The sequence below is a fragment of the Anguilla anguilla genome, chromosome 2 (genome assembly GCF_013347855.1).
Source record: "Anguilla anguilla isolate fAngAng1 chromosome 2, fAngAng1.pri, whole genome shotgun sequence".
Classification (NCBI taxonomy): domain Eukaryota; kingdom Metazoa; phylum Chordata; class Actinopteri; order Anguilliformes; family Anguillidae; genus Anguilla; species Anguilla anguilla.
The window spans coordinates 16,396,649-16,414,693 of NC_049202.1; the positions used below are offsets into that span (position 1 = coordinate 16,396,649).

General features: G+C 41.0%; 1 protein-coding gene across 2 annotated transcripts; it reads left to right on the plus strand.

Annotated features, from left to right (window-relative positions):
* The first annotated feature begins 2,859 nt into the window (after positions 1 to 2,859).
* Positions 2,860 to 17,702, plus strand: dpysl4 (dihydropyrimidinase like 4). Of its 2 annotated transcripts, none has more exons than XM_035404603.1 (14): positions 2,860 to 3,246; positions 7,133 to 7,221; positions 8,092 to 8,276; positions 8,906 to 9,070; positions 10,439 to 10,500; positions 11,026 to 11,106; positions 12,015 to 12,083; positions 12,769 to 12,889; positions 13,269 to 13,425; positions 13,844 to 13,985; positions 14,576 to 14,746; positions 15,080 to 15,259; positions 15,912 to 16,083; positions 16,415 to 17,702. In XM_035404603.1, the coding sequence occupies exons 1-14, from the start codon at positions 2,875 to 2,877 to the stop codon at positions 16,504 to 16,506; spliced, it is 2,058 nt and encodes a 685-aa protein (XP_035260494.1). In that variant the 5' UTR covers positions 2,860 to 2,874; the 3' UTR covers positions 16,507 to 17,702. The 2 variants fall into 2 exon arrangements, with proteins under 2 accessions (XP_035260494.1, XP_035260493.1); XM_035404602.1 differs by lacking the exon at positions 2,860 to 3,246 and adding an exon at positions 4,462 to 4,937.
* Positions 17,703 to 18,045: the final 343 nt, after the last annotated feature.

Below are 18,045 nucleotides of genomic sequence, written 5' to 3' on the forward strand. Positions count from 1 at the left end.
ACATCATATTTCTGCCCTGACTTTAAATCCGACTGAGGGAGAAATGCATTGTGTTTGCGTATGTGTGTTTGTGCATCCACATCCTGTATCAGACCTGGGTCAAATACATATTTGTTTTGGATTCAAATACTTTTCTACGAGTTACTGATCTTGTTTGATATATTGGAACCAACTAAATACTCTCAAAAAGTGCAAACCCTGCCTTCTGGCAGGTTCAGTTACACCAGGCAAAATCAACAGAGCACAGAAAAGTAATCCAAAACTAATACGTATTTGACCCAGGTCTGGTCTGTATGTGCCGGTGTGCATATCTGGAGGTTACGTAGGTAATGGACGTAACAGGCATTTGTGTAATTTGTTACAGTACTTCTCTCGCTTGTTTCCCAGTTCAGCAGCTATACACAGATATTTAAATGATCTTTAAAACATCTTGGCTTTGACCAATTTTTCCTGAGAGCTTTGAGACCATCTGGTGTTTAAGTACCTCCTGCCCTTTGTGTCTATTCAAGGTGGACCCCTTCTGTCTAATAAATGTCACTGGGAAATTTCTTTTGACACCAGCTAATGTGTCTAAATGTTAGCCATTGGTGGACAAATGGGTGGAGAGGGTGTTGTGTGTCACACATGCTCTCTGAGTGCTGAATACGAAGCAGCTTTTAGGTTTGGTTACCCTGTTTGGTTCCCCATTGGATGATGTAGAGATGACTCCACAGCTCAACAGGGAGTTGTGTGAGTGTGCGCATGCCTGTGTGTGCATACATATGTGTGTGTCTGCCTGCAAGCAAAGGACATGAATCTGCCTGAAGAACATAGTACTTTTTTGTTGAAATCAAAATGACAGACCTCAAAGTAAATGAAAAGCAAATTGCTCGCTCTAATCTAAGGACAAGGCCTTGAGCGTTGTGTGTACAGTATGTGACACTTTACTGCTGGTGCTTTCTGTGCTTTTTCAGGGAGGAAATCTTGGAGGTTGAACCATTCTCTAACCAGCTATGCAGCACTGCCAAGCTTCCCCCAGACAATTCACACCTGCTACTGACCAGATTCCACATCTGTGCTTTTTCTCCTCATTGGGATTATGTTATTTTGCTAAACATGTACAGGAGGACAGCTTTGAAATTATGGGACATATTTTGGGACAGAAAAAACATTTTGTTCATTGTGCATTGGGCATGTCTTGAATTTGTCTAAACTAAATTCCATCCAGCACCAGACTGAAACAGCTAACATTAGTTGTGGTTTGCACCATACAGTGTACTGAAGAAGTGGACGGTCAGTGATCAGGATTTGAATCATTACAAATTCATTCAGAATGATAACCGAAATCTTCACCAAACCTTTGAGTGCCTTATCAAGAGCTGGATAACAAATACATGCACACTTTATGTCAACCTGTGTATGATGTATCTAATGTAGAGGGATGTTCTTTTACACCCAAGCAGCACTCATATGCTGGTTATCAAAAAGATATGAATTTAGTTTAGACTCAGGACACTGTGGTATATATGCTTTTATGAAATATATATTTTTTTCATATTGTATATGTCATCCAAAATATTTCATTGAAAATATCCATGGGTAATAAATAACCACAAGTATTATTTAGTGTATTATTTAATTTATATTCATTTTTACTCCAAGGAACATTGGCCAAAATATTAGTTTAGTTTTTGCAATCCGCAGTATCTATAAATGCCAATAGCCTAAGTGATGCTTAGTCCTCTGACAAACCAGTCATTTTGTACCCTTAAATGTGATTAAAGCATGATTTCTTTGTGTGTGTGTTCAGTTACAAATTATGTTAATATTTTTTTGTATTGTGATCCATGAATATTAGAATAATTTGTAAGATACTCATATTATTGTCATGTAAAAAAAAAAAAAAAAAAAAAAAACATGTTTATTGCTCAATGATTTTTTGACTGCTTTAAATGTGGCTAGTTAAATTACTGATGTTAAATGTTAATATAGTGCATAGTGCATACTGTAGGTATATAATCTTAAAGTAGAATGTCTGACAAAGTAACAAGACATTTTGCAAGAGAATGTCAGGTTGACTCACTTGATTCTAATCACAGGCATAATTATCTCATGCAATGTAGACAGATAGTCACTCAAGTGCAAGGACGAACCAGGATCAAATGTAAATCATCTAATTGCCCTGCATTACCGCTGCAAACCAACTTTAGCAGATCATTGCTTTTCTTTAAAACATTGAAGTACTTAGCAATATAACAGTAACTACAGTAACATTGTTTCAAAGCTCTCGTGTACAATCCCTAGCAAACAGAAAGCTGGGACTAAACTGATATCACGTACCTCATAATAATAACAGCAAATATTACTATATGGTTTATTTACAGAACTGCAGATTCTTTTGTCATATACAATAATTGTGCAGATATGTATTACTAGTTTAAATTGTTTCGCTTTCACTTAAATCTTTATATTCACCATTTTCATATCACTATGTCAACCTCTCGTAAATGCGCATTTGTTCTGAGTTACGGGGAAATGTTCTTCGTTGGACATCACGTCCTTTCAAGCTGTGGTCATGCAATAAAAGTGTTTAACTGTGCCAAACAAGGTTCACAAAGTTAACACACGCGTGCACATGATTAACTTGTCTCGTGTGTGTAGTATGACAGGACAGCTTTCTCGAGGGCTTTCCATTTCAGCACCACGCCTCTATGGACAGCTCTTACTCTGCATTGATAGCAAAACGTCACCTTTAGGTGCCACAAAGGGATACCACTACATGGCATCTACATGTGGGAAGTCATCGGTCTGTAATTTTCATTATTGTTTTGAATAATCTGGTTAATATTTCAGGAGAAACTGGCTGACCAGAAGAGGGAAAGTAATCAACAAAGGATGGCTGAGAGAAAACTTCTTCCGAGAGACGATGATGAAGGATCTCTACTATCAAAATTAGGGACTGATAGTCCTAAACCGCGAGTGAAATTTGGAGGCATGTTTTGTAACGTAGAAGGTGCTTTCGAAAACAAAACTTTAAATTTTGAGTCATTCAGTCCCAGTTCAATGAGAAGAAACACAAAAACTCGATTCGAGGACAGATGCATGTCATCCGCGGATTTGGACAGTTTCAGTGAACGAGGGAGTGAAATAAGCAACTTCTCGAGCGCCAGTGCGACTCCTGCTCGAGCCGAACCCTCTGCCAGCACGAGGGGGCAAACCATTGTCTTTCCCTCGGGACATAAGCGCGAGCGCCACGGCGAGCACCAGGTAAGTTTACACCGAGATTACTGTATCACTGAGTCATTACATATCTGCTGTATCACATATTCAGTGTGTAATTATTAAAGTTTGAAGTTGATCTGAATGTGCAGGGTTATCCAGGCAGAATATTACAGTAGAGTATAGTACAGCTGCAAGAATTTATTAATGTATAAATTGTATTTTGTGTCAGTCAAATTCAGTACAAAATGCAAGGCCAGCGAATAGCCAATAGGTGTTGGGTTTGTGCAATTATATACCATTCAATGTCATTCTGAATGACATGTTTTTATATTGCTTGAACATTCACAATTAGTGGACCAAATAAAAACCAATGCGTATAAATGTGTAATTACGTTTACACGTGTATCTAGTAATTAAAATGAGGATTCTAATTCATGTAAAGTCTCCAAAGCATGAAGGTAACTCAAAAACATCTAGTTTGGTACAGTAATCTAAACAGATATAATCTAAGGTCTAGAGTTCGATCTGGTTAACCAACACCAGTTCACAATATAAGTCAGGGGTGTCCAATCTTATCCGAAAAGGGCCGGTGTGAGTGTTTTCTGTTTTTGTTTTAGCCCACCACTAACACACTTGATTCTACTTGGCAAGGTCTTGATTGAAGACCATGATTATTCAGATAGTTAAATTCGGTGTTGTAGAGCTGGGCTAAAACAACAATCTGCACAGACACTGGCCCTTTTCGGATACGATTTGACGCCCCTGATATAAACCAACCCTGTTCAGGGCTTCCGTGAATGCAGTTGCCTAACACTGGCATCAAATAAAAGGGTAATTATTTCCTAGTAACACCTTGATTCATATTACGAAACTGTTAACTTATAACACCGCCAATGAGAGAAAAACCTAAACAATTAATATAATGAGAACTGGAAATACAGGCCGAGGAATATATCCTTATACACAATGCATAGGATACTGAGCCGGTCTTAATAAAGCATAATGCGTACCATAAAAAAAGGTACGGAAAGTGTCTAAAAAGGTACAACGCATGTCACTGAGGCGGTAGCTTAACTTATATTAAATTGTAGCTATCACTATTGGTTTAATAATTAATTTGTACCTTTTTGGTTTTCAAAATGTAGCCCTACGTATTAGTACCGAAAGAACATTACTATACCTTTCAGCGTATATTCAGGATTTTTTTCTCCCCTCAAGAAAAAATGCACCTTTATTTCTGCGTAATGTTAACAAAGATGCACGCAATCTCCCATAAGTACGTAGACTCCTGCTATAGCGTCAATGCGGTAAAAAATCACATACAATGTAATATAATTGTATTCTTTCGCTGGGATAGGACATAGAAACAACACGGATATTTTGGGTGCCAATTTAAGGCCGAAGGGGCGTTCGGAGAGGCCTGTCTGCCCTCTAATAGCCGCCAGGACGAGTCTGGAATACTAAGCAGGCAGCTGGTAAGCGAGGAAGTATTGTGAGGCGAGGGGGGGTTTTACGGTTGTCTGGCACGACAACAGAACAATAATAAAAAATAAAGCATATTTACCTTTTTATAATAAGATTGCACATTTACTCGGCGACATTGCACCACATCCGCGGAGATTTCTTTCAATACCGGGGATACACGACTGTGGTCTATTTCTGACGCTCAAATCAAAGCTTCGCCTGAACCGGCCGGCATGTCTTACCAAGGCAAGAAGAGCATTCCTCGTATAACGGTAAGAAGCCATTGTCGCCTCGGTGACAGCCATGATTTAGGGGTTTTAATTCGATCACAGGACGGTGATGTGCAAGGAAGATATCGGGGAAAGAGTTCGCCAGTCAAATTGTTGAATACACTACAAATACCCAACCCTAACGCTATGTTATGTATTGCTTAATGCTTTGCGAAGTACTAGTATCATTCCAATACGTTTATACCGATGGGCAAATTTATGCGAGTGATATTTGTGTAACCAAACGTAAATTTCGATTAACCGACAGACTACGTTGGATACCATTAGTAAGCAGCGTGGACTATTATTGACAGTATACGTTCAGGGCACTTAAAGCACAAGCCCTCAGGTCATAATAATGTGTACAGTTGTCTAAATTGCCAGTAAGTTTGCTTGATCTGATGAAGGGCAAACACTGTGGGCTGCTGTTTCCGCCCCAGGCGCAACGTGTTGAATTGCAGGGAACCGGTATATATATTTACAGTAGCCTACCGTATCGTTTTCCTTTGTGTATTAGTCGTGTTCAAAATGGTGTTTTCTTTAGGCAGCCGAGTGACTTGGCCAAAGGACGCACTAGGACCCACCCACCCACTCACTCATTTTCTCGACACGGATGTCTATGGCTAAAGAAATCATAGGCCTACATTTGGCGACTGAAATAGCATGTTGGAAATGTAATTTTGAAGCATTCGCTGTCGGCTATGCACATATGCACGGGGAGGATTTGTTGCAGGCTTCACTACAGCAAGCTACATCCTTCATTAGAAAACGCGTATTTGCCCGTGCGGATTAATTTGCTGGCCCCAGCCCCTGGGATAAATCGCTGTTAACAAGCGCAAGCAAAATCCTATACCCTTCCGCACAATTTGACACAGTTGCCCGCCCGTTATTCTGCCGAAGATGACCTATATTCATAACAGCGGCTTCGTTTGAAACAGTTTGGAATGCAGAATATATACAATACAGCCTACTGGGAAGAACAACAAAACTGTCGATTTGCTAGGGCTGAATAGTAGTCGTATATCACAGTATTTCTTGATAACGAACTCCTGCATTTTCGACTGATCGTATGATTCAGGCGCAGTCTTAATACTCCTCCGACACCATCGCGTTTATATTCCCCTACTAGTGGCCAAAACACATTCACTGCCTGGTTTGCACATGAATGCCTAAACGATGTAGCCACGTGTCAGGAAGACCATGGTGTCTTTTATATTAGAATTTGCGCAAAACATGGCTGAATGCACATTATTATTATTATTATTATTATTATTATTTACCAAATAGATAATCTGTCCCATCCATAAATTGAGCTATACAATACTTGACAGTTCTGACAGTTAGTCCAGTAACTTCCAGGTCATAGGGTTGTTTGCTTCATGCTTGCTCATGTGAGCTCTCCTCAAGGGGCTAGTGTGGCACTGTGCCTGGGTAGTCTGTGGCCTGGTGGATTTGTGGGCATGGTAAATAGCCAGTGTTGACTGAACAGGTACCTGCATCTTTGCCTTACTTGTGCTTTCCAACTTTTCTGCAGTATCACCCCTGATAAACATCGCCCCCTGACCATAGACCCCCTGACCCCTGAATAAAGGACAAATGAGGACAAATAAGCCATGCATTCTATACTGCATTTATTTATCAGACTGACATTAATATATGGCCTGGGGTACATATGTTGGTTTATAGTATTGATATGAACATTTTACAGCCAATCCACTCATTAAGGAAATATGTATTTTTATTGCTATGTCCGGAGGGAAAGACAATGCTTTTCTTTTTGCATACTGACTTTTTTGCATATGCTTTTGTCGTTGAAATAATGATAACAGCAGTTAGATCCTCCATAATAATAAACATTTGAATGTAATGAATAGATGGCATATGTAAAGGCCCAACATAAAATAATTGACCATGTTTGGGCCTTTACAACATGTTGCATATGCATAGCTAATTTCATTTTGCATCTGCTTTTTTAAAAGATCCTTCTGAAATCCTTCACAAGCCATTCATATCACCTTTTTTTTAAGAACAGCAGAAAGCATTTTCAGAAACACATCAGTTGCAATAAAGTACATCATACAGACAGGATCGATATGAATTTTGTGTAAATGTTTTCAATTAATGTTTGTACAATCCCTCTGAATGCGTTGGTTAATTGATGTCACTGTAAATTTATAACTTTCGTCCTTTCTTTGCAGAGTGATCGTCTGGTTATCAAAGGAGGAAAGATAGTCAATGATGACCAGTCTTTTTATGCCGATGTTTATGTGGAAGATGGAGTTATAAAGTAAGTGCGTTTGTTTTCTTTATTTGCCTATGGTTGATGATTTAGCGTATTATAATGCAAGATAACAATGCTCAGATAAAAGAAATAAAGACGTATTGTGGTGCAATAGATATAAAATTTTAAAAGTGCACTTAAAAATACACTGTCTTGTCTAGAAAGTTATACGCACACCACACCCATTGGCCTAATTTTTTATCATGTACAGTACTGTATTTTGATGAAGATATTTAGGCTACACAGCAAGACTCTGACACAAACTGATGGGAAAGAAGAGTAGTAGAGGCACTGTGAAGCAGTTATTGTTTGTCAAAGCTTATTTACTGAGTAGGAAATGCCAAATGTACCATCTGAACAATGAAACGTCCATTGCTCAGCCCTCCTGCGGAGCTCTGCTCCAGTTCCCAGTTTAAATTAGCTATTGGCTATGGCTGCACCGAAGTGAACCTTCAGCCTCCAATTTGGCATTCTAATTATAGGCTGTGGCCCACTTCCCTGGAGTACAGAAGCCTTCTTGGCATTTCATTGTGGTTGTTTTTATTTAAGGCTGATTTTCCCTTTCATTTATGTTACTTTCTAATATTCTAACATATATTCGTATATTTTGACATTTGCTTTTTATTAGTTTTTGTTTTTTTGGTCAACTCTACTGGGAGTGCCGTTCTACTGCCTTGTCCTGTGGTCAGGGAATTGTTTTCCCTGTTTTTTTCCCCAACTGGCTGTTTTGTGATTGTTCCATTTCCTCTAGAAAACATAATTTCCTCTTTCATTTTGCATCAACAGAATAAAAAAAAAAAACATAAGAAGTTCCATAAAAATATTTTGTGTTTCTCGTTTGCTTGCTTATGGTCTGTGTTTGTTTTTGACCCTCAGGCAGATTGGGGAAAGCCTCATCGTGCCCGGGGGGGTGAAGGTAATCGACGCTTACGGCCACATAGTCATCCCGGGCGGGATAGACGTCAACACCAGCCTGCATGCCCCCTTCCTGGGCATGAGCCCGGCCGACGACTTCTACCACGGGACCCGGGCTGCCCTGGCGGGGGGCACCACCATGATCAGTCCGTATTACCCCACTCTGAACTGCATTAGTGCGATGGGGGGGGGGGGGGGGGGGTGGCGGGGCGGGTGGGAGGTGGGAGGGGGGCATCAGCTTCTGCAGACCAGGGAGGGGGAAGCATTTTTGAGCGAATCAGTCGAGCTGGAGTAAAAGGCTAGGGGAGAGCTTGTCTACTGATGTTAGATCAAGTGAAATGGGGTCACTGGACTGTCACAGGAGTTTTACATTAAAGATGATGACTTTATCTTCTTTTTGGTAAACAGCCACATAGCTTCGCTCTTCTCTGTGTAGTAGATGTAATGCCAATGCATGCTTCAGGATTTATTGGCACATTAAAGCCTGAAACTGGCTTGCTTTTGCTTTGTTATTGATCTTTATTTTACAGTACTATTAAAACTTCACTAATACGGTCTTATTTCCCACATGTGGAACTTTGTATTTAACAGTCTGCTCAAAATCGGTCCCTAAATCCTAGAGCTTTCTATCATCTGCACATTTACCAATTTTGCTACTAATACTACTTTGTCAAGGGAATGTATGTAAATGAGGAAGAGCAGAGGTCTCAGTATTATTCCCAGGAGATATGACCTCACTGTTCTGTCTTAACTTCACTTGTGCTTCCTGCTGCAGTTGACCACATCGTACCTGAGCCTGGGTCTAGTCTCCTGGGCACGTATGATCAGTGGCGGGACATCGCTGACAAGAAGTCGTGCTGTGACTACTCCCTTCACATGGACATCACCCGTTGGCACGAGGGCCTCACTGAGGAGCTGGAGACCCTAGTCAGAGACAAAGGTATTGTTTTTTAACTCCTCCCCCTTTACCTTTACCTCCATTTGGAATTGTGCCGAGTCACCGCTATGTCACCTGTACCCACACACTAGGAATTCTGAAGCATGCGCACTCCCCTAATGCACTTGCAAGTAAACAACCATTATACATCCTGCTGTTGACATAGAACTACAGGAGAGCTAGCACCAATCAGAGAGGTGTGTCCTTCACTGGCGCATCTGGTAGCCTGTGGACACTGTTGGGAGGAAACAATTTAGCGGTGTAATGGAAATGTGAAATGGGACTACAGTAATATCACAGTCTGTCCCCCTCTATCCTTACTTACCCTTGGATCAGCATCTGCTGCTTGGTACTTGCTGAAGATAGCTCAGTTGATGATTGATGGGCAGACTGGAATAACAGGGAGCCACACTGAAACTAAGATTTTGTTTAAGTCTTTACGCTTTCAGTCTTCTGCAAGATTGAGACCAAATGAGAGCTGTGCCTGACAACATCAAAATGTGATTCACTGTATAAAAAAGAAAGCAAAGTTATTTTCCCAGGACTTCCCATGGTCCTGATTTGGAGATGCAATTTACATCTAGGGTGTCTTTGCAAATAGAAGTATCTTTGCTTTGATATTTTGTATTTTTTCTGTTAGGGCAGGGACAGATCTAAACAGCACTTCGCTGGATGCCCCCTCTTTTCATCTTCTTCATTTCCGTCTTCTCTCTTCTCTCCTCACTGCTCATCATCTCCTTCTCTCCCCACTCATCTGCCCTCTTTTCTTCTATCTTCTCTATTCTCCTGGGCTCTCCGGTCCACTCCTCACTTCTTCATCCCTTGCACTTCCTCTCTCTTTCCCCTCCCCTCTGGCTTTATCTCCCTTTGCATGCACCATTTCATCCTCTCTCTTCCAGCGGGTTGGATTACTGCAGGGGACAGGACCGTAATCATGATGCCCATGCTAAATAATCTGCCCAGACAGCTGCCTTCCACCCCCATCCCACATACCAGCGCAGACATGCCCGCCCACACAAATACAGACACGTTTACACGTGCCAGACCGACATCATCGCCATCAGCGGAGTGACCACCAGAGCTAATCTCGCTGATATTCACAGACATGATGCTAAAAGTGGTGAAGCATGACACTTAAAGCACGAGGTATGCTGTGTTTGAGGGTTATTTGAAGAAAAACAGAAAAACAAAAAAAATATATATTTTTTTTGACTAAATACATATCCTGAAAACCATATTTGTCTGAGAAAAGAATTATAACATGTGTATCTCAGTCTACAGTATATACCCCTCAGCAGTACAGTACATAATTTTGCATTGCAAACTAATTTTTTCAGACAGAATTTTTAAGATGAAGTCTTTTTTTCACAGGGGTGAATTCCTTTTTGGTCTATATGGGGTACAAGGACAGATTCCAGAGTTCTGACACCCAGGTAAGATTTCCCTTAACTGTGGATTCTAATCTGAATCTATGATTATCAGTATCATATAATGTCGGCAACATGCAAAAACAAAAAAAAAAAAACATGGTATCTCCATTTTGTTTTGTTTTTTCCACACACTGAAAGTTTTCATCCTGCTCCATAAATAAAGTTTGTTCAAAACCCCAAATTACAAAACCACAATCAGTTTTTGTTTTGGATTCAAATAATTTTCTGTGCTCTGTTGATCTTGCCTGGTGTAATTAAGCCTGCCAATATGACTCGAAGGCAGTGTTAGCACTTTTTGAGAGTATGTAATTGGTTCCAATACACCAGACAAGATCGGTGAAGCGTAGAAAAGTATTTGAATCCAAAACAAATACCTGTTTGACCCAGGTCTGACCACAATGCTCATTGGTAACAAGATAATATAAGCAGTTTTTAGCTTTTCCTGCAAATTCTGTTTCTTTGGAGATGTCTTTATGTACAGCACTGATGCTAAATGCGGGCCAGTAACGCTGGTATCCCTCCGCGCAGATGTACGAAGCGTTCAGCGTCATCCGGGATCTGGGGGCCGTCGCGCAGGTGCACGCCGAAAATGGAGACATCATCGATGAGGTGCGGCCGCGTTACCTCACTCACGCCACACCCGCAGATTCAGAAGCGGAAAATTCTGCCCGTCATTTCGCCGCTGTAATGAGACAGCGGAAAGGAGGCTGTGCTTGCCTGCCAAAGCGCTCCCTCTCCTCCTACGCGGCTAAGCTTTATCGATCCCTGATCGACGCTCAGCAAATCGTCCGTGGCGCTCGGCCAAGTCCTCAGCTGCTGAGCCGTGCTGTAACGTTAGGACGGAGGGAGAGATCTGATATCCGCGGCAACCCCACGGCAATGCAGGCACAGCTGTGCTTCATAAACGTTATGTTACAGCTTCAAGCCGATTTGAAGAAGAATATGGTTTTGCAGCATGTACACATTTCTACAGATAAGTCGTATTGAGTGGTGATAACTGAAAAAAAAGAAAATTGTTGGCCAGTCGTTTTACTGAAGAGCTGCACATCTCGCACAACTAATGGTGGTACATTAGCAGGTGCCCAACCCAATGAGAGGAGTAGTTATTGAGCAATGAGGTGGGGTACACTTGGCCAAATAAAATCACTGATCCTATGGTCAGTTATGCCTCAACTTACAGGATTCCAGCCACATTTGACACTGACATGATCCAGATCTGACCTCAACCTTAATGCACATATCAAAACTACGTACCACTGCCTAAAAATACAACGTCTGTCCTTCACGATTTACTTTCTGATTATCGTGTCTCCTTATAGCAGGAAAGATATAACTTACATTCGGTATGGTTTTTATTTTTACAGTCAGATATTTGCAGAAGCAGTTTTTTGAGTACAAGCCCAGCTCTCTCACACTCTTGCCCTGATTGACCTAGATGAGGCTAGCCTTCTCCAGAGAGGTTAACAGTATGAAATTAAGGACGCCTCAGTTTGGTGCTGTGGTTTTTCTGTTCACAGGAGCAGAAGAAGTTGCTGGAACTGGGGATCACAGGCCCCGAAGGACACGTGCTGAGCCATTCTGAGGAGGTACAGACCCCAAATCCCCTCTGAACCTCCCACATTGTGAGGCAGAGCCAAATAGGACATCACACCAGAGTGACGGAGGCAGAGTTCAGATCGAGCGTCTTTTATTGTGTCCGGCACGTTTTCACTGTCAGAAAACAAGCATCGGGGATCAGCCAGGCTTAGACTTTGTTTAAAGAGAGGGAGTATTTATTTTTATCAATAAGACAGTTTTTTGAAATTGTGAACCACCCATAATCCTCTAGGTGAGAGGAGCATATGATCTGAGTTGCTGGAGTCTACTAAATTTGTGTGGTGTTTCCACAAAACCTACAATAACCAGACAGTCAGCGCCTACATTCCGTCTGTCCTCTTCACTTCCTTGCTTGCGGTCGGTAACAGGAATTCTAGTGCTATATTACAGTTTATAAAAAGTCAGAACGAGTTGTGCCCAAGGACAAAACGTGCTGCTACCCTATGTTTGTAAGCTTTGCTTATCCTAGTGAAAACTGATTTTTAAAAGTGACTTAAACAAAAATATCTTTTTTGAAGGAGGCCTGGCACTGTATTTGGTCACAAGCCTTCATGAATAATGCATTAGACACATTAAACTGGAGCATTTCAGCTTAATGTTAAGAATATGTAGCCGTTCACTTGTTCAGTCAATGGAATCCTCAGCGCTTTTTACTGAAGGTGTGATGTCTTCCAGGTTGAAACGGAAGCTGTGTATCGAGCCATAACTATCGCCAAGCAGGCCAACTGCCCCCTCTACATCACCAAGGTGATGAGCAAGTCTGCGGCTGATGTCATCGCTCAGTCCAGGAAGAAGGGTAAGAATGTGTCAATGAGTGTGTTTGGTACTCACAGGGTATGGCACAGTGCTGAAATGCATAAGCACCATCCCTGATATGTCAAATGTATGCACAACACTGAAGACTAGAGATTGCATCAATGTAAGATGGTATGAGAACAATTCAGTCCACTGGCCATGCCATTCACAATGACTGTATTTGCAAGATATTAAATGGTGTGATTGGAGCACAGCTTTGTTTCCTGTTTAAAACTACTAGGCCACCATTCTTCCCTACTGTTGTGTCCTAGTCTTACCTGAATTAGAAAATGGTGGGAAGTATTGCTTGTATTACTTGTTTCCTGCTTATTCAAATGAAAGGTTCTTAATCTACCCTGCTTCTTGGCTTTTCATTTCAGGCATTGTGGTTTTTGGGGAGCCAATCACCGCCAGCCTGGGCACTGACGGCTCACACTATTGGAGCAAAAACTGGGCCAAAGCCGCTGCCTTTGTCATGTCCCCACCCCTCAGCTCCGACCCCAGCACTCCAGACTACCTCAATTCACTGCTGTCCTGGTGAGAATGAGCAGCCTAACCCTAACCCTACTGCAAAACAAAGGCATGATTCAATGCGATGCTGTGACAGCTGCTAGTCGCTACAGTTTGTCAACTTGAGGCATAATGGGATTGCAAAACACAAAGACAGAGAACAAATATGACCTGACAAAGTCCGGGGCTTGGCTAATGTTTATAGTCCCCAAACACTTTTAACTGTGTGACACCATTTTGTGCGAGCCAACCTTTGTCAGGAGCTGACATGATAAAGATTCGCTAGCGGCGAAACATAGCATCACGCAATTATAGGTTCGTTTTGAGCTTGTAGGTGATGTGAGATAGCTTCCGTTTATTTCTGCGAAAATGGATACTGCTTTGTGAAGAACAGTCGCGGTCTTGGGCGTGAAGTTTTTCCCCATGTCCGTGCCTTTTCCATCAGCGGGGACCTGCAGCTGACGGGCAGCGCTCACAGCACCTTCACCACGGCGCAGAAGGCCGTCGGGAAGGACAACTTCACCGACATTCCCGAGGGAACCAACGGGATCGAGGAGCGGATGTCCATCGTTTGGGAGAAGGCCGTGGTACGCAGATGTCACATTCTCTACATAAGTGCGATAGTGATGCCATTTCACTGAATTGTCTTTTTTCTTCTACTTCACCTTTTAGCCGTGAAATTAGCCCATGTCATAGCCTTCAGTGATATTACCATGCTATTCTGGTTTATCAAGCCATGGTTTATCAATTACTACATTAGAACAACATCAACAGGTATTTTATCAGATGCTCTTATCCAGAGTGACTTACACAACATGTTCACATAGCATTTACATTGCATCCATTTATACAGCTGGATATATACTGAAGTAATGCAGGTTAAGTACCTTGCTTAAGGGTACAACGGCAGTGTCCTACCCAGGAATTGAACCTGTGACCTTTAGGTTTCAAGCCCAGTTCCTTACCCATTATACTACACTACCGCCCCCATACCTACCTCATAAATGGTGACATTCCCTAGGACAGTCTGCCAGTTGGCAGAGCCGCTTATGAATGTTAATACAGTTCTTATGGTGGTTATATTTTGTGTCCATGAAGGTTTTATGCAACTCTCAAATAGGATCCTTCATCGCAAGTTTTATAGATATTTCTGTTACTGAGCTTCCTTCATCAACAGGCGACAGGCAAGATGGATGAAAATGAGTTTGTCGCGGTGACCAGCACAAACGCCGCAAAGATCTTCAACCTTTACCCTCGCAAGGGTCGGATCGCGGTGGGCTCTGATGCCGACATGGTCCTCTGGAACCCCAAGGAAACCAAGATATTATCTGCTAAGTCCCATGCTCTGGTATGACTTTGAGTACCTGAATCATCACACTCACCATTTGCGATGCATCGTTATTCATTACATTATTTATGTACTTAGCTGGTACAGAGTTACAGTGGCATCACAGGATGCATGATTATGAAACTGGCCTTAAGGAACCGAGAATCAATTTGAGTTAAGCAGCTATGCCCCACAAGGGAATCAAACCTGCAGGTCCCGCTCCTTAACCACTGCTATGCCCATACGCTGTGGTACAGATCAGTCTAGGAAACACCACCTCTCTGCAGCCACACTGCAGAAACAATGTAAGGACTGTACCTTATCGATGTGGACATGTCCGATATCTCGTTGCAGACAGTCGAGTACAATATTTTCGAAGGGATGGAATGCCGAGGGGCCCCGACGATGGTGATCAGCCAGGGGAAGATCGTGCTGGAGTCCGGGGAGCTGAACGTCACCGAAGGGTCCGGGCGCTTCGTCCCCAGGAAGGCCTTCCCAGACTACGTCTACAAGAGGATCAAGGCCCGGAGCAGGGTAAGGGCCGGCATGCGAGCGTGTTCACAGAATTACTGGGAGGTTTTAATTCATCTTAACCCGTGTGCCAGCTCTCACTCAGAGGATCCTGTTTGCCTGCTTCAATGTTCTAGCCAAAGCCGAATCTGAGGTTATTCACATCCTTCAGCAAAAGGACAGCTCAGTGTTGATGGTGATATTATTATTATTATTATTATTATTATTATTATTGTTGTTGTTGTTGTTGTTGTTGATATTTATCATTATTTAAAAGAAAAAAAGAGATTTTGTAGAGAGAATTTGTTGAGAGCAGAGTCTGATATGTACACTGAGAAGAACTGTGGAATAAAAATGCCAATGATTACATAAATGTGCTTTCACAAAGTTCTGTAATCACCATGGGACAATTGCCCATGACCTTGACGGAATTTCATTTAATTACACCACTACAGTGCTAAACTCTATCTGAACTTTAAAGCATGTTTCATGCTTAATAGAGATCTGTTACATAACGCTACATTCAAGATTCATATGTATGTTAAGGTTATTGCAGTTGGTCCAGTGAATGTAGAGAAGCATTTACTTATGTAAAACCAGAGAGGTTCTACGGTGTATTTTTGTTTTTAACGCATTCGATTTTTGACTCATATCATTTTATGGTTTGTCGTCAAAGATGGCAGATGCCCGGGGTGTTCCAAGGGGGCTTTACGACGGCCCCGTCCATGATGTTGTCAGTGCAACAATGTCAATGCCGCCAACTCCTACCTCACGCGGACCAACATGCCCAGGAAAGGCTCAGATAGCCCCGGCACGGAACCTCCATCAATCAGGGTTCACTCTGTCTGGTAAGCCCCACCCACAGTGCAATATGCATTGCGCCCATCTGTATCTACTTTGTCTATTCTCTTTCAACACAAGTTTTGCCTAACCCTGTGCTGTAAACACTGCCTAGTATTTAAATCAGTCTTTTTTTTTTTAGTTTGTTTAATATGATATTCTCGCACCCAGGGTGTGCTACCTGTCTGTCTGTGTATTATCAATAATAATAATAATAATAATAATAATAATAATAATAATAATTATCTTGTTTTGGTGTGGTTGATATATTTTAAAACATTTACATTTACACAGCTTTACATAGTGTAACTCACATTACATCATGTTTGTGTATTTCAGGTACTCAAATGGATGACCACATTCCAAGGCGCACTGCACAAAGGATTGTGGCTCCCCCTGGTGGTATATCCAATATTACTTCACTCTCGTGATCTTTGTCTCTGCTGGAGAAAACAATAACTGTAGCCTCTGAATCAAACTGTTTTGACTTCCATAGCATACACGGAGTTACAATAAAGTATCTGAAAAGCAGAAAGTGCAAATAATGTATTCATATATGCCAACAGTCAAAACATCCTGCATATCTATTCTAATTTACAATAAATCCACTTATGTTTACCACCTTTAACTTCCGACGACATCCATCTACCATCAGTCCATAGCATGTGCGGAAAACAGATCATTCATAATTGTTTAGAAATATATTATCTCAGCTTCAGTGTAGCATTAAACTTCTGAGACAAATTAGTTGGAAGTGAAATTAGTTCCTGTAAGAAAAAAAAAACCACTGTGAGAGGATATCAGTGTAGTGCTGCTTTCTGACTGAGTGCATTATTAAAATTAATTTTGTCCTTTGTTTCATGTTTTGGACCTGGGTTGCACCTGTATTTCTCTCCTCTGTCCTCTTCCGGGCTGTACATTTAATATGTATTAGTGTCAGTGATTGATAGAGAGCAGCTTTAGTTAGAGTGCTTGTATGTGTGTCACTGTAAAACATAAATATAATGAATGACATAAAGGGTTTGCACCAAAATTTTAAGAAGCAACATCTTCCATGACAATTACATCTTCTCAGCTTCTTAGAGCCATAGATATGCCTACACGCTCATCTCTGTTCTTAGTTATTTTATCTTTACAGAAAGATAAAATATTTCACCCCACAGTTTATATTGTTATTATTATTATTATTTAAATATAAATTACGGTGCTCTTAAATCATATACTGTAGGCATGGCAACATGAAACTGTCATGGATTTAACAAAATAAAACATGGTTATAAAAACCTCTTTTTAAACCTGGTTTGAATTTGTAAACCCCAGTGGTTCACTGAGATATCATTCTTATGTCTTTGTAAACTTCCTGTTTTGTATTTTTACAAGATCTGACAAAAAGGCAATTTTTAAAAAAACAAACTAGTTGAACAATGTTTAAGTTGTGCTGTTCTCTGAAAAGGTCTTTATTAAATGGTGTGAGATGTACTCTGTTGGCAGTGTTCATTTTAAGGAAATCTGGTTGACCGGTGAATCTTTTTTATACCTTTTTCTGTGTCCTGTCTGTCTGTAAATACAATACGTGTTTCAAAATATGCATGGTAAGCATGTCTGGAATAAAGTTTGTGAAAATGTATAATATTGTGTGTTTATTTTCAGATATTTCATTGTCATATATTTCATATATAACAGCCAGTGTCAATCATATAATCCATGAAAATGTGAACACATGGCAGTACAGTACTTCTCCTTGGCAGCCATATTCTTCTTAAAAAAATGGTGCATATGGGCATAACATTTTCCACATGCTAGTCATGAAGCAATATATGAGTAAATATAAAGTAGATGCCTTCCTAGAAAATGCAGTTATTACTTATTATTGTCACTAGTGGGGAGCATTTTGACACTCAAAAGGTGCATAGTCGCAATTCTTAATAGCTCCAAATAACACATATTATTGAGGTGCCCAAAATGTATCT

What these genes read in the sequence shown, in the direction of transcription:
- dpysl4 (XM_035404603.1), top strand. Translation starts at nt 2,875, where the DNA reads ATGGCTGAGAGAAAACTTCTTCCGAGAGACGATGATGAAGGATCTCTA. An exon ending in AGCGCCACGGCGAGCACCAG is followed by an intron (nt 3,247 to 7,132) that starts GTAAGTTTACAC and finishes CTTTCTTTGCAG; the next exon opens with AGTGATCGTCTGGTTATCAA. An exon ending in GGGGGGCACCACCATGATCA is followed by an intron (nt 8,277 to 8,905) that starts GTCCGTATTACC and finishes TTCCTGCTGCAG; the next exon opens with TTGACCACATCGTACCTGAG.